This window comes from Salvelinus alpinus, chromosome 1 (genome assembly GCF_045679555.1).
Source record: "Salvelinus alpinus chromosome 1, SLU_Salpinus.1, whole genome shotgun sequence".
NCBI classification, from domain to species: domain Eukaryota; kingdom Metazoa; phylum Chordata; class Actinopteri; order Salmoniformes; family Salmonidae; genus Salvelinus; species Salvelinus alpinus.
This window is the reverse complement of record NC_092086.1, coordinates 9,100,635-9,123,826: the sequence shown is the minus strand read 5'-3', so window position 1 is coordinate 9,123,826 and position 23,192 is coordinate 9,100,635. Positions and strand designations below refer to the sequence as shown.

Genomic DNA, 23,192 nt, shown 5'->3' with positions numbered 1-23,192 from the left:
AACAAAACAAGCTAACCTCTCACCATTACCAATAACAGAGGCTACAACAAAACATGCTAACCTCTCACCATTACCAATAACAGAGGCTACAACAAAACATGCTAACCTCTCACCATTACCAATAACAGAGGCGACAACAAAACATGTTAACCTCTCACCATTACCAACAACAGAGGCTACAACAAAACATGCTAACCTCTCACCATTACCAATAACAGGCTACAACAAAACATGCTAACATCTCACAATTACCAATAACAGAGGCTACAAAAAAACATGCTAACCTCTCACCATTACCAATAACAGAGGCTACACCAAAACATGCTAACCTCTCACCATTACCAATAACAGAGAATACAACAAAACATGCTAACCTCTCACCATTACCAATAACAGAAGTTACAACAAAACATGCTAACCTCTCACCATTACCAATAACAGAGGCTACAACAAAACATGCTAACCTCTCACCATTACCAATAACAGAGGCGACAACAAAACATGCTAACTTCTCACCATTACCAATAACAGAGGCACAAACAAAACATGCTAACCTCTCACCATTACCAACAACAGAGACTACAACAAAACAAGCTAACCTCTCACCATTACCAATAACAGAGGCTACAGCAAAACATGCTAACCTCTCACCATTACCAATAACAGATACTACAACAAAACATGCTAACCTCTCACCATTACCAATAACAGAGGCTACAACAAAACATGCTAACCTCTCACCATTACCAACAACAGAGGCTACAACAAAACATGCTAACCTCTCACCATTACCAATAACAGAGGCTACACCAAAACATGCTAACCTCTCACCATTACCAATAACAGAGAATACAACAAAACATGCTAACCTCTCAACATTACCAATAACAGAGGCGACAACAAAACATGCTAACCTCTCACCATTACCAATAACAGAGGCGACAACAAAACATGTTAACCTCTCACCATTACCAATAACAGAGGCTACAACAAAACATGCTAACCTCTCACCATTACCAATAACAGGCTACAACAAAACATGCTAACCTCTCACCATTACCGATAACAGAGACTACAACAAAACATACTAACCTCTCAACATTACCAATAACAGAGGCGACAACAAAACATGCTAACCTCTCACCATTACCGATAACAGAGGCTACAACAAAACATGCTAACCTCTCACCATTACCAATAACAGGCTACAACAAAACATGCTAACATCTCACAATTACCAATAACAGAGGCTACAACAAAACATGCTAACCTCTCACCATTACCAATAACAGAGGCACAAACAAAACATGCTAACCTCTCACCATTACCAACAACAGAGACTACAACAAAACAAGCTAACCTCTCACCATTACCAATAACAGAGGCTACAACAAAACATGCTAACCTCTCACCATTACCAATAACAGATACTACAACAAAACATGCTAACCTCTCACCATTACCAATAACAGAGGATACAACAAAACATGCTAACCTCTCACCATTACCAACAACAGAGGCTACAACAAAACATGCTAACCTCTCACCATTACCAATAACAGAGGCTACACCAAAACATGCTAACCTCTCACCATTACCAATAACAGAGAATACAACAAAACATGCTAACCTCTCAACATTACCAATAACAGAGGCGACAACAAAACATGCTAACCTCTCACCATTACCAATAACAGAGGCGACAACAAAACATGTTAACCTCTCACCATTACCAATAACAGAGGCTACAACAAAACATGCTAACCTCTCACCATTACCAATAACAGGCTACAACAAAACATGCTAACCTCTCACCATTACCGATAACAGAGACTACAACAAAACATACTAACCTCTCAACATTACCGATAACAGAGGCGACAACAAAACATGCTAACCTCTCACCATTACCGATAACAGAGGCTACAACAAAACATGCTAACCTCTCACCATTACCAATAACAGGCTACAACAAAACATGCTAACATCTCACAATTACCAATAACAGAGGCTACAACAAAACATGCTAACCTCTCACCATTACCAATAACAGAGGCTACACCAAAACATGCTAACCTTTCACCATTACCAATAACAGAGAATACAACAAAACATGCTAACCTCTCACCATTACCAATAACAGAAGTTACAACAAAACATGCTAACCTCTCACCATTACCAATAACAGAGGCTACAACAAAACATGCTAACCTCTCACCATTACCAATAACAGAGGCGACAACAAAACATGCTAACTTCTCACCATTACCAATAACAGAGGCACAAACAAAACATGCTAACCTCTCACCATTACCAATAACAGAGACTACAACAAAACAAGCTAACCTCTCACCATTACCAATAACAGAGGCTACAACAAAACATGCTAATCTCTCACCATTACCAATAACAGAGGCTACAACAAAACATGCTAACCTCTCACCATTACCAATAACAGAGGCGACAACAAAACATGTTAACCTCTCACCATTACCAACAACAGAGGCTACAACAAAACATGCTAACCTCTCACCATTACCAATAACAGGCTACAACAAAACATGCTAACATCTCACAATTACCAATAACAGAGGCTACAAAAAAACATGCTAACCTCTCACCATTACCAATAACAGAGGCTACACCAAAACATGCTAACCTCTCACCATTACCAATAACAGAGAATACAACAAAACATGCTAACCTCTCACCATTACCAATAACAGAAGTTACAACAAAACATGCTAACCTCTCACCATTACCAATAACAGAGGCTACAACAAAACATGCTAACCTCTCACCATTACCAATAACAGAGGCGACAACAAAACATGCTAACTTCTCACCATTACCAATAACAGAGGCACAAACAAAACATGCTAACCTCTCACCATTACCAATAACAGAGACTACAACAAAACAAGCTAACCTCTCACCATTACCAATAACAGAGGCTACAACAAAACATGCTAACCTCTCACCATTACCAATAACAGATACTACAACAAAACATGCTAACCTCTCACCATTACCAATAACAGAGGATACAACAAAACATGCTAACCTCTCACCATTACCAACAACAGAGGCTACAACAAAACATGCTAACCTCTCACCATTACCAATAACAGAGGCTACACCAAAACATGCTAACCTCTCACCATTACCAATAACAGAGAATACAACAAAACATGCTAACCTCTCAACATTACCAATAACAGAGGCGACAACAAAACATGCTAACCTCTCACCATTACCAATAACAGAGGCGACAACAAAACATGTTAACCTCTCACCATTACCAATAAGAGGCTACAACAAAACATGCTAACCTCTCACCATTACCAATAACAGGCTACAACAAAACATGCTAACCTCTCACCATTACCAATAACAGAGGCTACACCAAAACATGCTAACCTCTCACCATTACCAATAACAGAGAATACAACAAAACATGCTAACCTCTCACCATTACCAATAACAGAGGCTACAACAAAACATGCTAACCTCTCACCATTACCAATAACAGAGGCGACAACAAAACATGCTAACTTCTCACCATTACCAATAACAGAGGCTACAAACAAAACATGCTAACCTCTCACCATTACCAATAACAGAGACTACAACAAAACAAGCTAACCTCTCACCATTACCAATAACAGAGGCTACAACAAAACATGCTAACCTCTCACCATTACCAATAACAGATACTACAACAAAACATGCTAACCTCTCACCATTACCAATAACAGAGGATACAACAAAACATGCTAACCTCTCACCATTACCAACAACAGAGGCTACAACAAAACATGCTAACCTCTCACCATTACCAATAACAGAGGCTACACCAAAACATGCTAACCTCTCACCATTACCAATAACAGAGAATACAACAAAACATGCTAACCTCTCAACATTACCAATAACAGAGGCGACAACAAAACATGCTAACCTCTCACCATTACCAATAACAGAGGCGACAACAAAACATGTTAACCTCTCACCATTACCAATAAGAGGCTACAACAAAACATGCTAACCTCTCACCATTACCAATAACAGGCTACAACAAAACATGCTAACCTCTCACCATTACCAATAACAGAGGCTACACCAAAACATGCTAACCTCTCACCATTACCAATAACAGAGAATACAACAAAACATGCTAACCTCTCACCATTACCAATAACAGAAGTTACAACAAAACATGCTAACCTCTCACCATTACCAATAACAGAGGCTACAACAAAACATGCTAACCTCTCACCATTACCAATAACAGAGGCGACAACAAAACATGCTAACTTCTCACCATTACCAATAACAGAGGCACAAACAAAACATGCTAACCTCTCACCATTACCAATAACAGAGACTACAACAAAACAAGCTAACCTCTCACCATTACCAATAACAGAGGCTACAACAAAACATGCTAACCTCTCACCATTACCAATAACAGAGGCTACAACAAAACATGCTAACCTCTCACCATTACCAATAACAGAGGCGACAACAAAACATGTTAACCTCTCACCATTACCAACAACAGAGGCTACAACAAAACATGCTAACCTCTCACCATTACCAATAACAGGCTACACCAAAACATGCTAACCTCTCGCCATTACCAATAACAGAGGCTACAACAAAACATGCTAACATCTCACAATTACCAATAACAGAGGCTACAAAAAAACATGCTAACCTCTCACCATTACCAATAACAGAGGCTACACCAAAACATGCTAACCTCTCACCATTACCAATAACAGAGAATACAACAAAACATGCTAACCTCTCACCATTACCAATAACAGAAGTTACAACACAACATGCTAACCTCTCACCATTACCAATAACAGAGGCTACAACAAAACATGCTAACCTCTCACCATTACCAATAACAGAGGCGACAACAAAACATGCTAACTTCTCACCATTACCAATAACAGAGGCACAAACAAAACATGCTAACCTCTCACCATTACCAACAACAGAGACTACAACAAAACAAGCTAACCTCTCACCATTACCAATAACAGAGGCTACAACAAAACATGCTAACCTCTCACCATTACCAATAACAGATACTACAACAAAACATGCTAACCTCTCACCATTACCAATAACAGAGGATACAACAAAACATGCTAACCTCTCACCATTACCAACAACAGAGGCTACAACAAAACATGCTAACCTCTCACCATTACCAACAACAGAGGCTACAACAAAACATGCTAACCTCTCACCATTACCAATAACAGAGAATACAACAAAACATGCTAACCTCTCAACATTACCAATAACAGAGGCGACAACAAAACATGCTAACCTCTCACCATTACCAATAACAGAGGCGACAACAAAACATGTTAACCTCTCACCATTACCAATAACAGAGGCTACAACAAAACATGCTAACCTCTCACCATTACCAATAACAGGCTACAACAAAACATGCTAACCTCTCACCATTACCGATAACAGAGACTACAACAAAACATACTAACCTCTCAACATTACCAATAACAGAGGCGACAACAAAACATGCTAACCTCTCACCATTACCGATAACAGAGGCTACAACAAAACATGCTAACCTCTCACCATTACCAATAACAGAGGCGACAACAAAACATGTTAACCTCTCACCATTACCAATAACAGAGGCTACAACAAAACATGCTAACCTCTCACCATTACCAATAACAGGCTACAACAAAACATGCTAACCTCTCACCATTACCAATAAGAGGCTACAACAAAACATGCTAACCTCTCACCATTACCAATAACAGAGGCTACAACAAAACATGCTAACCTCTCACCATTACCAATAACAGAGGCTACAACAAAACATGCTAACCTCTCACCATTACCAATAACAGAGGCTACAACAAAACATGCTAACCTCTCACCATTACCAATAACAGAGGCTACAACAAAACATGCTAACATCTCACCATTACCAATAACAGAGGCTACAACAAAACATGCTAACCTCTCACCATTACCAATAACAGAGGCGACAACAAAACATGCTAACCTTTTACATTTTTACTAACGACATGCCACTTTGAGTAAGGCCAGTGTGTCTATGTATGTGGATGACTCAACACGTCAGCGACTGAAATGACTGCAACACTTAACCTCTCATAATGTCTGCAACAGAGTGAATGAAATGGAACACATGGAAACCACGTGTTTGATACCATTCCACTTATTCCCTCCAGCCATTACAAGCCTGTCCTCCCCAATTAACAACGAGCTGCAGTTAGTTTCAGAGTGGGTGGCAAGGAATAAGTTAGCCCTAAATATTTATAAAACTAAAAACATTGTATTTGGGACAAATCACTCACTAAAACTTAAACCTCAAATAAATATTGTAATAAATCATGTGGAAATTGAGCAAGTTGAGGGGCCTAAACTGCTTGAAGTAACCCTGGATTGTAAACTGTCATGGTCAAAACATATTGATACAACAGTAGCTAAGATGGGGAGAAGACTGTCCATAATAAAGCACTGCTCTGCCTTCTTAACACCACTATCAACAAGGCAGGTCCTACAGGCTCTAGTTTCTACCTTCTTAACAACACTATCAACAAGGCAGGTCCTACAGGCCCTAGTTTCTACCTTCTTAACAACACTATCAACAAGGCAGGTCCTACAGGCCCTAGTTTCTACCTTCTTAACAACACTATCAACAAGGCAGGTCCTACAGGCCCTAGTTTCTACCTTCTTAACAACACTATCAACAAGGCAGGTCCTACAGGCCCTAGTTTCTAACCTTCCTAACAACACTATCAACCAGGCAGGTCCTACAGGCCCTAGTTTCTAACCTTCCTAACAACACTATCAACAAGGCAGGTCCTACAGGCCCTAGTTTTATCGCATCTTGACTACTGTTCAGCAGTGTGGACAGGTGCCACAAAAAAGGATTTAGAAAAGTTGCAATTGGCTCAGAACAGGGCAGCACGGTTGGCCCTTGGATGGACACAGAGAGCTAACATTAATAATATGCATGTCAATCTCTCCTGGCTGAAAGTGGAGGAGAGATTGACTTCATCCCTACCAGTATTTGTAAAATGTGCTGACATTCTGAATGTACCGAGCTGTCTTTTTAAACAACTAGCTCACAGCTCGGACACCCATGTATACCCCACAAGACATGACACAAGAGGTCTCTTCACAGTCCCCAAGTCCAGAACAGACTATGGGAGGCACACAGTACTACATAGAGCCATGACTACATGGAACTCTATTCCACAGTACTACATAGAACCATGACTACATGGAACTCTATTCCACAGTACTACATAGAGCCATGACTACATGGAACTCTATTCCACAGTACTACATAGAGCCATGACTACATGGAACTCTATTCCACAGTACTACATAGAGCCATGACTACATGGAACTCTATTCCACATCAAGTAACTGAAAATTAGATTTAAAAAACAGATAAAAAACACCTTATGGAACAGAGGGGCCTGTAAAGAGATACACACATTGGAACGCACACACACACACACACACACACACACACACACACACACACACACGATAAACATGGATTTAGTACTGCAGATATGTGGTAGGGGCCTGAGGGTGTTGTGAAATCTGTGAATGTATTGTAATGTTTTAAAAGTCTATGAACTGCCTTAATTTTGCTGGACCCCAGGAAGAGTAGCTTCTGCTTTGGCAGGAACTAATGGGGATCTATAATAAATACAATACAATACAAATACTTGTTGACCAACTATAGGAATACTGACCTCAGAGTCTCCAGTTTACAGTGGGGATTCCCCAGTCCAGCAGAGACCAGCTTCACTCCTGAATCCTTCAGGTGATTGTAGCTCAGGTCCAGCTCTCTCAGGTGTGAGGGGTTTGACCTCAGAGCTGAGACCAGAGAAGCACAGCCTTCCTCTGTGACTAGACAGCCTGACAGCCTGCAAAGAGTCAAATCATATTAAAATCACACTGCTATTCTTTGGTGGTGAAAATAGTGGCAGTATATTTTTTCAACCTATTTAGATACATCAGTGTCCTGAAACCTGCCATATCTATTCATAAATGGATGTTTCATTATTAGAAATGACAAATTATCAAAGTATTGCTTGTAGAGAGAAAAATGTATAGTACAAATATTTGAGTAGACTGACCAGACCAGTTTAAAAAGCAGTATCAGTCAAAAGACAGACAGTGAGGTATCAGATTTAGATTGTATTGAGTATACAGTCCACACCATATCTATAATGACAGTGAGGTATCAGATTTAGATTGTATTGAGTATACAGTCCACACCATATCTATAATGACAGTGAGGTATCAGATTTAGATTGTATTGAGTATACAGTCCACACCATATCTATTTTGACAGTGAAGCTAACATTTTAAATGTGTCTCTATACTCCAACATTTTGGATTTCAGATCAAATGTTTTATATGAGGTGACATTGACACATTTGCAGTTTGTTTTGGGTTGTGTTTTGCCCAATAGAAACTCAATGGTGGATGATGACTGGAGTCATTTTCTTTATAAGTGAGTAGATAACATGTTTCTAAACACTACTAAATTAATCCTGATGATGCCATGATTAATACAAATCATGAATGAATCATGAATACGGTAATAATGAGCGAGAAAGTCACATAGGCTACAACAAAACATGCTAACCTCTCACCATTACCAATAACAGAGGATACACCAAAACATGCTAACCTCTCACCATTACCAATAACAGAGGCGACAACAAAACATGTTAACCTCTCACCATTACCAACAACAGAGGCTACAACAAAACATGCTAACCTCTCACCATTACCAATAACAGGCTACAACAAAACATGCTAACCTCTCACCATTACCAATAACAGGCTACAACAAAACATGCTAACATCTCACAATTACCAATAACAGAGGCTACAACAAAACATGCTAACCTCTCACCATTACCAATAACAGAGGCTACACCAAAACATGCTAACCTCTCACCATTACCAATAACAGAGAATACAACAAAACATGCTAACCTCTCACCATTACCAATAACAGAAGTTACAACAAAACATGCTAACCTCTCACCATTACCAATAACAGAGGCTACAACAAAACATGCTAACCTCTCACCAATAACAATAACAGAGGCTACAACAAAACATGCTAACCTCTCACCATTACCAATAACAGAGGCTAAAACAAAACATGCTAACCTCTCACCATTACCAATAACAGAGACTACAACAAAACAAGCTAACCTCTCACCATTACCAATAACAGAGGCTACAACAAAACATGCTAACCTCTCACCATTACCAATAACAGAGGCTACAACAAAACATGCTAACCTCTCACCATTACCAATAACAGAGGCTACAACAAAACATGTTAACCTCTCACCATTACCAACAACAGAGGCTACAACAAAACATGCTAACCTCTCACCATTACCAATAACAGGCTACAACAAAACATGCTAACCTCTCACCATTACCAATAACAGAGGCGACAACAAAACATGTTAACCTCTCACCATTACCAACAACAGAGGCTACAACAAAACATGCTAACCTCTCACCATTACCAATAACAGGCTACAACAAAACATGCTAACATCTCACAATTACCAATAACAGAGGCTACAAAAAAACATGCTAACCTCTCACCATTACCAATAACAGAAGTTACAACAAAACATGCTAACCTCTCACCATTACCAATAACAGAGGCTACAACAAAACATGCTAACCTCTCACCATTACCAATAACAGAGGCGACAACAAAACATGCTAACTTCTCACCATTACCAATAACAGAGGCACAAACAAAACATGCTAACCTCTCACCATTACCAATAACAGAGACTACAACAAAACATGCTAACCTCTCACCATTACCAACAACAGAGGCTACAACAAAACATGCTAACCTCTCACCATTACCAATAACAGAGGCTACAACAAAACATGCTAACCTCTCACCATTACCAATAACAGAGAATACAACAAAACATGCTAACCGCTCAACATTACCAATAACAGAGGCGACAACAAAACATGCTAACCTCTCACCATTACCAATAACAGAGGCGACAACAAAACATGTTAACCTCTCACCATTACCAATAACAGAGGCTACAACAAAACATGCTAACCTCTCACCATTACCAATAACAGGCTACAACAAAACATGCTAACCTCTCAATATTACCGATAACAGAGACTACAACAAAACATACTAACCTCTCAACATTACCAATAACAGAGGCGACAACAAAACATGCTAACCTCTCACCATTACCGATAACAGAGGCTACAACAAAACATGCTAACCTCTCACCATTACCAATAACAGAGGCTACAACAAAACATGCTAACCTCTCACCATTACCAATAACAGGCTACAACAAAACATGCTAACCTCTCACCATTACCAATAAGAGGCTACAACAAAACATGCTAACCTCTCACCATTACCAATAACAGAGGCTACAACAAAACATGCTAACCTCTCACCATTACCAATAACAGAGGCTACAACAAAACATGCTAACCTCTCACCATTACCAATAACAGAGGCTACAACAAAACATGCTAACCTCTCACCATTACCAATAACAGAGGCTACAACAAAACATGCTAACCTCTCACCATTACCAATAACAGAGGCTACAACAAAACATGCTAACCTCTCACCATTACCAATAACAGAGGCTACAACAAAACATGCTAACATCTCACCATTACCAATAACAGAGGCTACAACAAAACATGCTAACCTCTCACCATTACCAATAACAGAGGCGACAACAAAACATGCTAACCTTTTACATTTTTACTAACGACATGCCACTTTGAGTAAGGCCAGTGTGTCTATGTATGTGGATGACTCAACACGTCAGCGACTGAAATGACTGCAACACTTAACCTCTCATAATGTCTGCAACAGAGTGAATGAAATGGAACACATGGAAACCACGTGTTTGATACCATTCCACTTATTCCCTCCAGCCATTACAAGCCTGTCCTCCCCAATTAACAAAGAGCTGCAGTTAGTTTCAGAGTGGGTGGCAAGGAATAAGTTAGCCCTAAATATTTATAAAACTAAAAACATTGTATTTGGGACAAATCACTCACTAAAACTTAAACCTCAAATAAATATTGTAATAAATCATGTGGAAATTGAGCAAGTTGAGGGGCCTAAACTGCTTGAAGTAACCCTGGATTGTAAACTGTCATGGTCAAAACATATTGATACAACAGTAGCTAAGATGGGGAGAAGTCTGTCCTTAATAAAAGCACTGCTCTACCTTCTTAACAACACTATCAACAAGGCAGGTCCTACAGGCCCTAGTTTCTACCTTCTTAACAACACTATCAACAAGGCAGGTCCTACAGGCTCTAGTTTCTACCTTCTTAACAGCACTATGAACATGGCAGGTCCTACAGGCTCTAGTTTCTACCTTCTTAACAACACTATCAACAAGGCAGGTCCTACAGGCCCTAGTTTCTACCTTCTTAACAGCACTATCAACAAGGCAGGTCCTACAGGCCCCAGTTTTATCGCATCTTGACTACTGTTCAGTCGTGTGGTCAGGTGCCACAAAAAAGGATTTAGGAAAGATGCAATTGGCTCAGAACAGGGCAGCACGGTTGGCCCTTGGATGTACACAGAGAGCTAACATTAATAATATGCATCTCAATCTCTCCTGGCTGAAAGTGGAGGAGAGATTGACTTCATCACTACCAGTATTTGTAAAATGTGCTGACATTCTGAATGTACCAAGCTGTCTTTTTAAACAACTAGCTCACAGCTCGGACACCCATGTATACCCCACAAGACATGCCACCAGAGGTCTCTTCACAGCCCCCAAGTCCAGAACAGACTATGGGAGGCACACAGTACTACATAGAGCCATGACTACATGGAACTCTATTCCACAGTACTACATAGAGCCATGACTACATGGAACTCTATTCCACAGTACTACATAGAGCCATGACTACATGGAACTCTATTCCACAGTACTACATAGAGCCATGACTACATGGAACTCTATTCCACATCAAGTAACTGAAAATTAGATTTAAAAAACAGATAAAAAACCACCTTATGGAACAGAGGGGCCTGTAAAGAGATACACACATTGGCACACACACACACACACACACACACACACACACACACACACACACACACACACACACACACACACACACACACACACACACACACACACACACACACACACACACACACACACACACACACACACACACACACACACATTGACACACACACACACACACACACACACACACACACACACACACACACACACACACACACACACACACACACACACACACACACACACACACACACACACACACACACACACTAAAACATGGATTTAGTGCTGTAGATGTGTGGTAGGGGCCTGAGGGCCCCTAATTAAACTGGCTTAATTTTGCTGGACCCCAGGAAGAGTAGCTGCTGCTTTAGCAGGAACTAATGGGGATCTATAATAAATACAATACAAATACTTGTTGACCAACTACAGGAATACTGACCTCAGAGTCTCCAGTTTACAGTGGGGATTCCCCAGTCCAGCAGAGAGCAGCTTCACTCCTGAATCCTTCAGGTCATTGTTACTCAGATCCAGCTCTCTCAGGTGTGAGGGGTTTGACCTCAGAGCTGAGACCAGAGAAGCACAGCCTTCCTCTGTGACTCCACAGCCTGACAGCCTGACAAAGAGATCATCATGACTTCAAAAACACTGTTAATTTAACACCAGTAGTGTAGAAGGACAATGGCAGATGCATTTGGTTAATTCTCTCAAACAACATATAGATTCATCTTTTGTCTCCTAGAAATGTATCGTCATATTGTTATACTAATGTAAACATCAATGCACTGACTCAATATGTTATTAAATATTAAATATGTTTTTCAATATAATATTATATACATATTAAATAACATATTTTTCTCTAAACTGAATATTTCTTCCTGATGATTAGTTCTTATATGTCATTTTATTTACTCACAGAACAGCTCTGGAAGCTTTGACCACTGGCAGCAGCCTCAGAAGACCTTCCTCTGATCTGGAGTATTTCTTCAGGTCAAACACATCCAGCTCCTTTTCTGAAGTCAGCAACACAAAGACCAGAGCTGACCACTGTGCAGGTGACAGTTTGGGTTTTGAGAGACTTCCTGATCTCAGGTAGCTTTGGATCTCCTCCACTAGAGAATGGTCATTCAGTTCATTCAGACAGTGGAACAGATTGATGCTCCTCTCTGGAGAGAGATTCTCCCTGATCTTCTCCTTGATGTACTTGACTGTTTCTTCATGGGTCTGTGAGCTGCTTCTTGTCTTTGTCAGTAGACCTCGTAAGGGATTCTGATTGGATTCCAGTGAGAGGCCCAGAAGGAACCGGAGGAAAAGGTCCAGGTTTCCCATCTCACTTTGTAAGGCTTTATCTACAGCACTCTTGTAAAAAGTAACTTCAGGATTGTCTCTGAACAGCGCAGAAAAGTTCCTGGGCGTTGATTGAGGTTCGGCCATTAGATTCTCGTTGTTGTTGATGAATGAGAGGAACACATATACAGCAGCCAGAAACTCCTGAATGCTCAGATGAACAAAGCAGTACACCTTGTCCTGGTACAGCACACATTCCTCTTTAAAGAGCTGTGTGCACAATCCTGAGTACACTGAGGCTTCACTGACATCAATGCCAGCCTCTTTCAGGTCTTCTTCATAGAAAATCAGATTGCCATTCACAAGCTGTTGAAAAGCCAGTTTTCCCAGTGACAGAATGCTCTCTTTATTCCAGTGTGGACCTGTCTCTTCTTTCCCAAAATACTTTTCATTCTTCTGTTTGGTATGAAACACCACAAGGTGTGTGTACATCTCAGTCAGAGTCTTGGGCATCTCTTCTCTCTTATGTTTCAGCATGTGTTCAAGGACTGTTGCAGAAATCCAACAGAAGACTGGAATGTGGCACATGATGTGGAGGCTCCTTGATGTCTTTATGTGTGAGATGATTCTGCTGGCCAGGTCCTCATCACTGATTCTCTTCCTGAAGTACTCCTCCTTCTGTGGGTCATTGAACCCTCGTACCTCTGTCACCTGGTGAACACACCATGAAGGGATCTTATTGGCTACTGCAGGTCGGGTAGTTATCCAGAGGAGAGCAGAGGGAAGCAGATTTCCCTTGATGAGATTTGTCAGCAGAACATCCACTGAGGTTGACTCTGTGACGTCCCAACAGATCTTGTTATTCTTGAAGTCTAGGGGCAGTCGGCACTCATCCAGACCATCAAAGATGAACAGAACTTTGTACTTGTTGTAGTTGGAGATTCCTGATTGTTTGGTTTCCATTGAGAAGTGATTAAGAAGTTCAATCAAAGGGAGATTTTCACCTTTCATCAAATTCAGCTCCCGAAAAGGGAATGAAAATACAAATTGGACATCCTGATTTGCTTTTCCTTCAGCCCAGTCCAGAATGAACTTCTGCACAGAGACTGTTTTTCCAATGCCAGCGACTCCCTTTGTCAGCACAGTTCTGATAGGTTTGTCTTGTCCAGTTAAGGGTTTGAAGATGTCGTTACATTTGATTGCAGTCTCTGGTCTTGCTTGTTTCCTGGTTGTTGTCTCAATCTGTCTCAGCTCATGTTCATTATTGACCTCTCCTGTTCCACCCTCTGTGATGTAGAGCTCTGTGTAGATCTTATTGAGAAGTGTTGGGTTTCCTTGTTTAGCGATCCCCTCAAATACACATTGAAACTTCTTCTTTAGATTAGATTTGAGTTCACGTTGGCAAATCACAGCAAGATCATCTGAATGAAGAAATAACACAGAGGATATTAATATTACATCTGTTTTAATGTCTACAGTATTGTAGGACTGTTATAACGTTTAAATTATAATAATTTATTCTCTTAACTGACTTTATAAATGTGTAAATGTTTTCATAATTCATTACAGACTGGTGTGACTGATTATATTATTATTGGTATTATTGATGGTATTATTAATGTTGTCTCTCTCGAAATTAATCACCACAACACATCCCTGCTGCTACTTGATGAGGTCACTAGGTGTTGTGTTAAGGCTGCTACAATATCATTGAGTTACACAGCTACTTTAGCTGTACTTTAGCTACAGCTTTTAAATGTTATAAAACAGCATTCAACATGAGGCAGACAGCTCTTACATTTCTCCAGTGTGTCAGCAAGCTCCTTCTGGTTCATTTTCCTCAGGACGTGCAGTGTGATCTTCAGAGCCCCCTCTCTGGCACTGCTCTCCTGCTTCTCATCTTCAGCATCCACCACTTCCTTATCCTGCTTCTGACTCTCAAAACCTTCTGGGAGTTCTGGACTAAGAATCCTCTTGAACATCTTCAGCTCGTTCTTAACAAAAGTCATAATATTCTCTTCAAGCAACTGAAATAAATCAAGTAAATAAGTTAAGCAAGAGAAGAAATGCTTTCTCATTAACACATTAATGAAAGATTGACAGATCAACTTTACTTGTGGTAAACAAAAACAAATGTACATAACAGGACCACATACACTGAATATGGAGGCCAGGTCTGTTTGATGACTCTGGGAAGACTGACCACTGAGAATCTCTGACTCTGATCTCTCCTGTTTGTTTCTGTGGACAAAACATGAGATTACATCTCCTTATCCAGGGAGTGCACACACACACACACACACACACACACACACACACACACACACACACACACACACACACACACACACACACACACACACACACACACACACACACACACACACACACACACACACACACACAAATGTTGTGTTCTTTTTAAATACTGAAATAGGACTGTTATGGATACAAGTATTCTGTGTGTATTTCTGTTCTCTCCTTCTCCTATACTCACAGGTGACATCATCATTCCCCAATCAGTCATCAATCAGTCGCTAATCAAAAGTCACCTGCTCCTTTTCTCTTACCCAATCACATTCCCTTTCCCTTGGTTTAAAAACCCTATCAGTTGTTTTCTCTAGAGCTCAATCTCTCTGTCATCTGTCTGTAGATCTCTTGTTTGGTTTGCAACTACATGTCACCTGTGAGTATTGGTTTTGGTTATTTATTTATTTATTTAATTTTTTTATTTCACCTTTATTTAACCAGGTAGGCTAGTTGAGAACAAGTTCTCATTTGCAACTGCAACCTGGCCAAGATAAAGCATAGCAGTGTGAACAGACAACAACACAGAGTTACACATGGAGTAAACAATAAACAAGTCAATAACATAGTAGAAAAAAAGAGAATCTATATACAATGTGTGCAAAAGGCATGAGGAGGTAGGCAATAAATCGAATAATTACAATTTAGCAGATTAACACTGGAGTGATAAATCATCAGATGATCATGTGCAAGTAGAGATACTGGTGTGCAAAGGGGCAGAAAAGTAAATAAATAAAAGCAGTATGGGGGTGAGGTAGGTAAATTGGGTGGGCTATATACCGATGGACTATGTACAGCTGCAGCGATCGGTTAGCTGCTCAGATAGCAGATGTTTAAAGTTATTGAGGGAGATAAAAGTCTCCAACTTCAGAGATTTTTGCAATTCGTTCCAGTCGCAGGCAGCAGAGAACTGGAAGGAAAGGCGGCCAAATTAGGTTTTGGCTTTAGGGATGATCAGTGAGATACACCTGCTGGAGCGCGTGCTACGGGTGGGTGTAGCCATCGTGACCAGTGAACTGAGATAAGGCGGCACTTTACCTAGCATAGCCTTGTAGATGACCTGGAGCCAGTGGGTCTGACGACGAACATGTAGCGAGGGCCAGCCGACTAGGGCATACAGGTCGCAGTGGTGGGTCGTATAAGGTGCTTTAGTAACAAAACGGATGGCACTGTGATAAACTGCATCCAGTTTGCTGAGTAGAGTATTGGAAGCTATTTTGTAGATGACATCGCCGAAGTCGAGGATCGGTAGGATAGTCAGTTTTACTAGGGTAAGTTTGGCGGCGTGAGTGAAGGAGGCTTCGTTGCGAAATAGAAAGCCGACTAGATTTGATTTTGGATTGGAGATGTTTGATATGAGTCTGGAAGGAGAGTTTGCAGTCTAGCCAGACACCTAGGAACTTATAGATGTCCACATATTCTAGGTCGGAACCGTCCAGGGTGGTGATGCTAGTCGGGCGTGCGGGTGCAGGCAGCAAACGGTTGAAAAGCATGCATTTAGTTTTACTAGCGTTTAAGAGCAGTTGGAGGCCACGGAAGGAGTGTTGTATAGCATTGAAGCTCGTTTGGAGGTTAGATAGCACAGTGTCCAAGGAAGGGCCAGAAGTATACAGAATGGTGTCGTCTGCGTAGAGGTGGATCAGGGAATCGCCCGCAGCAAGAGCAACATCATTGATATATACAGAGAAAAGAGTCTGCCCGAGAATTGAACCCTGTGGTACCCCCATAGAGACTGCCAGAGGACCGGACAACATTCCCTCCGATTTGACACACTGAACTCTGTCTGCAAAGTAGTTGGTGAACCAGGCAAGGCAGTCATTAGAAAAACCGAGGCTACTGAGTCTGCCGATAAGAATATGGTGATTGACAGTCGAAAGCCTTGGCCAGGTCGATGAAGACGGCTGCACAGTAATGTCTCTTATCGATGGCGGTTATGATATCGTTTAGTACCTTGAGCGTGGCTGAGGTGCACCCGTGACCGGCTCGGAAACCGGATTGCACAGCGGAGAAGGTACGGTGGGATTCGAGATGGTCAGTGATCTGTTTGTTGACTTGGCTTTCGAAGACCTTAGGCAGGGCAGGATGGATATAGGTCTGTAACAGTTTGGGTCCAGGGTGTCTCCCCCTTTGAAGAGGGGGATGACCGCGGCAGCTTTCCAATCCTTGGGGATCTCAGATGATACGAGGGAGAGGTTGAACAGGCTGGTAATAGGGGGTGCGACAATGGCGGCGGACAGTTTCAGAAATAGGGGGTCCAGATTGTCAAGCCCAGCTGATTTGTATGGGTCCAGGTTTTGCAGCTCTTTCAGAACATCTGCTATCTGGATTTGGGTAAAGGAGAAGCTGGGGAGGCTTGGGCGAGTAGCAGCGGGGGGGCGGAGCTGTTGGAGTCGCCAGGAGGAAGGCATGGCCAGCCGTTGAGAAATGCTTGTTGAAGTTTTCGATTATCACGGATTTATCGGTGGTGACCGTGTTACCTAGCCTCAGTGCAGTGGGCAGCTGGGAGGAGGTGCTCTTGTTCTCCATGGACTTTACAGTATCCCAGAACTTTTTGGAGTTAGAGCTACAGGATGCAAATTTCTGCTTGAAAAAGCTGGCCTTTGCTTTCCTGACTGACTGCCTGTATTGGTTCCTGACTTCCCTGAACAGTTGCATATCGCGGGGACTCTTCGATGCTATTGCAGTTCGCCACAGGATGTTTTTGTGCTGGTCGAGGGCAGTCAGGTCTGGAGTGAACCAAGGGCTATATCTGTTCTTAGTTCTGCATTTTTTGAACGGAGCATGCTTGTCTAATATGGTGAGGAAGTAACTTTTAAAGAATGACCAGGCATCCTCAACTGACGGGATGAGGTCAATATCCTTCCAGGGTACCCGGGCCAGGTCGATTAGAAAGGCCTGCTCGCAGAAGTGTTTTAGGGAGCGTTTGACAGTGATGAGGGGTGGTCGTTTGACTGCGGACCCGTAGCGGATACAGGCAATGAGGCAGTGATCGCTGAGATCTTGATTGAAGACAGCAGAGGTGTATTTGGAGGGCAAGTTGGTCAGGATAATGTCTATTAGGGTGCCCATGTTTACGGATTTAGGGTTGTACCTGGTGGGTTCCTTGATGATTTGTGTGAGATTGAGGGCATCTAGCTTAGATTGTAGGACTGCCAGGGTGTTAAGCATATCCCAGTTTAGGTCACCTAACAGAACAAACTCTGAAGCTAGATGGGGGGCGATCAATTCACAAATGGTGTCCAGGGCACAGCTGGGAGCTGAGGGGGGTCGGTAGCAGGCGGCAACAGTGAGAGACTTATTTCTGGAGAGATTAATTTTTAAAATTAGAAGTTCGAACTGTTTGGGCATAGACCTGGAAAGTATGACAGAACTTTGCAGGCTATCTCTGCAGTAGATTGCAACTCCTCCCCCTTTGGCAGTTCTATCTTGACGGAAAGTGTTATAGTTGGGTATGGAAATCTCAGAATTTTTGGTGGCCTTCCTAAGCCAGGATTCAGACACGGCAAGGACATCAGGGTTGGCAGAGTGTGCTAAAGCGGTGAGTAAGACAAACTTAGGGAGGAGGCTTCTGATGTTGACATGCATGAGACCAAGGCTTTTTCGATCACAGAAGTCAACAAATGAGGGTGCCTGGGGACATGCAGGGCCTGGGTTTACCTCCACATCACAAGGAATAAAAGGAGCAGATTTATGGGCGTGGTAGAATAGATTCTGGGCATAATGTGCAGACAGGGGTATGGTGGGGCACGGGTACAGCGGAGGCAAGCCCAGGCACTGGGTGATGATAAGAGAGGTTGTATCTCTGGACATGCTGGTCACAATGGGTGAGGTCACCGCATGTGTGGGACAAAGGCGGTATCAGAGGTACGGGGAGTGGTACTACGGGCTCCATTGCAAACCAAAACAATGATAACTAGCCTGAACAACAGTATACAAGGCATATTGATATTTGAGAGAGACATACAGTAAGGAAAAAAGTTATTGCAGGCCTTGATTGGGAGAGCTAGCTAAAACAACAGGTGAGATAACAGCAGCTAGTCAGCTAACACAGCAACAGCAGGTAAAATGGCGAAGACTAGGCAGAGAGGGTCGGATTAACTACACACAGAGCCTGAGATAAAACACAGAGCCGACAGATAAAACACAAATAAACAGAATGGAGTACCGTGAATTAATGGACAGTCCAGCAGGCATCAGCTATGTAGCCAAGTGATCATAGTGTCCAGGGGGCAGCTGTAGATGGAGCAGGGAAGCCGCCACTACGCTAGCACGCAGCGTTTAAAGTTAGTAGCCCGGGGGTGGTCTGCTCAGACGGAGGGGGTCTGCTCAGACGGAGGCCGGTTGAGGGCAAAGCGGATGGGGTATTCGTCGGCAGACCAGACGTGGTGGTGCGGCGGGGCGCCGTGTCGACAGAGAATCCAAGCCAGATGGCGAAAGAGGTATTGTAGAATTTTGTTTGCTAACTGGTGCTAGCTTCGTGGCAGTGGCGCTAGCTGCAAGCTAGCTGTGAGGATCAGAAGTAGTGGCTCAGGGATTACGGCAGGAATCCGGCGTTGTTGTGGAGAGACAGTCCGATGCTGGTAAATTGGTGAGTAATATCCAGGCTAATAACAGGGCTGGTGTCTGTGCAGAAGGTAAAAGCTGCTAGCAGTGGCTAAAAATGACTAAATAGCTTGTAGCTGATTAGCTGGTTAGATACTGGTGATTCTTTGATGTGTTCCAAAGTTAAAAAATAATAGCGATTCCGTATCACATTCGGTGAGGTAGGTTACCGGAAGGTATAATCGAATTAAAAATCGAAAAGAGATAGCTTTTTTTTTTAAATATATATACAAAAAATACGAAAAATACAAAAGTACACGAGAGGACGAAACAAAACACGCCTACACTGCTACGCCATCTTGGATCAGAGATGGTGTTTGAGTGTTTGTTTGATGGTGGGAAAAGGGGGTAACTAGATAAGTCGCCCATGGGCATACATTACCCGTAGGAATACTTTGTATATAAACACTAGTTAGAACTGGGCGGACCACCCCCTGTATTTTTGGTTAGTTAGTTAGCTGTTGGTGAAGTAGGCTAGTCTAGCTTAGGGGTGTTTGTGGATACTTATTATTTCTTTCCTTGGGTCCAGCTCAGCCCCTTTTCCTGCTCCCCCCATTACCGTGTGTTTGTAAATAAACACACGGTAATAAATATGGAAGGATCAGACAGAGACAGACACACCATGAATGTTGTGTTTGTTTAATATTGTTTAAGGACAAAAAAATTGCTTTTCTTTCAAAAACAGGGACATTTCTAGGTGACTCCAAACTTTTGAACAGTAGTGTACATGTAGGTAGGGGTAAAAGTGACTATCAGGATAGAGATTACATCTCCTCATCCAGGGAGTGCACACACACACACACACACACACACACACACACACACACACACACACACACACACACACACACACACACACACACACACACACACACACACACACACACACACACACACACACACACACACACACACACACACACAGGGAGGAAATGTTGTGTTTGTTTAATATTGTTTAAGGACTATGAAAATGGAAAAAAGTATTAGCAATTGATTATGAAAACAACAACAAAAAATTGGGAGAGGAGAAATGACTAGAGACAGTGTTGTTTAACTCACTGACCATGACCCATGAGTTCTTCTTACCTTTGTTCAGTAGAAAAGTCTCCCTTTCTAAAGGATATAGGAGGATCCATAGACCCGTCACTCTTCATGGACACACAGCTGGGAACAGGGGAGACTGGTCTCTTCCGCTTGATTGGACTTCAACACAACAGAGACAAACATTACATCTCTCATCTACTCTAAGCTCAGATGGGGAAACATAAGAAGAGTTTCATTCCAAAAAGCTATATATCCATTTTCAGAAATGTTAGTAAATTAGCTTTTATTGTTTAAAGCATTTCTGAAAGAGATTGGTGTGTTTTTCCACTATCTAATCATGGCATGGGATTGTTCAATGACAGACATGTATTTGTTTAAAAATCACTTGATGTTTTCATTTCAGAGAGACAAATAATCATGTTTTTTCCCCGCAAAATGCTATATATCTGCCTCACTCTCAAATGTGACCGACCGTAATAATGAGGCTATAAGGAGTACCAGTACTGAGTCAATGTGCAGGGGTACCAGGTAGTTGAGGTAATAATGAGACTATAAGGAGTACCAGTACTGAGTCAATGTGCAGAGGTACCAGGTAGTTGAGGTAATAATGAGACTATAAGGAGTACCAGTACTGAGTCAATGTGCAGGGGTACCAGGTAGTTGAGGTAATAATGAGACTATAAGGAGTACCAGTACTGAGTCAATGTGCAGGGGTACCAGGTAGTTGAGTTAATAATGAGGCTATGAGGAGTACCAGTACTGAGTCAATGTGCAGGGTACCAGGTAGTTGAGGTAATAATGAGGCTATAAGGAGTACCAGTACTGAGTCAATGTGCAGGGTACCAGGTAGTTGAGGTAATAATGAGACTATAAGGAGTACCAGTACTGAGTCAATGTGCAGGGGTACCAGGTAGTTGAGGTAATAATGAGACTATAAGGAGTACCAGTACTGAGTCAATGTGCAGGGTACCAGGTAGTTGAGGTAATAATGAGGCTATAAGGAGTACCAGTACTGAGTCAATGTGCAGGGGTACCAGGTAGTTGAGGTAATAATGAGACTATAAGGAGTACCAGTACTGAGTCAATGTGCAGGGTACCAGGTAGTTGAGGTAATAATGAGACTATAAGGAGTACCAGTACTGAGTCAATGTGCAGGGGTACCAGGTAGTTGAGGTAATAATGAGACTATAAGGAGTACCAGTACTGAGTCAATGTGCAGGGTACCAGGTAGTTGAGGTAATAATGAGACTATAAGGAGTACCAGTACTGAGTCAATGTGCAGGGTACCAGGTAGTTGAGGTAATTGTGCACACACGCTCTCTGACACACACACACACACACACACACACACACACACACACACACACACACACACACACACACACACACACACACACACACACACACACACACACACACACACACACACACACACACACACACACACACACACACACACACACACACACACACACACACACACACACACACACACAGAGACAGGGGGGAATGTTGTGTTCGTGTAATATTGTTTTAGGACTATGAAAATGGAAAAAAGGATTAGCCTATGGATTATGAAAACAACAAAATAAATGGGAAAATGGGAGAGGAGAAATGACTAGAGACAGTGTTGTTTAACTCACTGACCATGACCCATGAGTTCTTCTTACCTTTGTTCAGTAGAAAAGTCTCCCTCTCTAAACTGTATAGGTAGACGCATAGACCGGTCACTCTTCATGGACACACAGCTGGGTACAGGGGAGGCTGGTCTCTCCTGCTTGATTGGACTTCAACACA

General features: G+C 41.9%; 2 protein-coding genes, 1 long non-coding RNA gene and 1 pseudogene across 3 annotated transcripts in view; 2 read left to right on the top strand and 2 right to left on the bottom strand.

Moving 5' to 3' along the window:
• LOC139569930 (uncharacterized) overlaps positions 1 to 23,192 on the top strand; it is an 823,452-nt gene that overhangs the window by 266,295 nt on the left and 533,965 nt on the right. The gene's annotated exons all lie outside the window — the stretch shown is intronic.
• LOC139533561 (NLR family CARD domain-containing protein 3-like) overlaps positions 1 to 23,192 on the bottom strand; it is a 298,305-nt gene that overhangs the window by 12,141 nt on the left and 262,972 nt on the right. Inside the window, exon 8 of the mRNA XM_071332122.1 lies at positions 7,797 to 7,970. Coding sequence (XP_071188223.1) covers positions 7,797 to 7,970 — 174 coding nt within the window. The remainder of the gene's footprint in view (positions 1 to 7,796; positions 7,971 to 23,192) is intronic.
• The window catches only part of LOC139539816 (NLR family CARD domain-containing protein 3-like), a 446,707-nt gene that overhangs the window by 275,607 nt on the left and 147,908 nt on the right, over positions 1 to 23,192 (top strand). The window lies entirely within an intron of this gene.
• On the bottom strand, positions 13,965 to 15,451 carry LOC139539825 (NLR family CARD domain-containing protein 3-like; annotated as a pseudogene).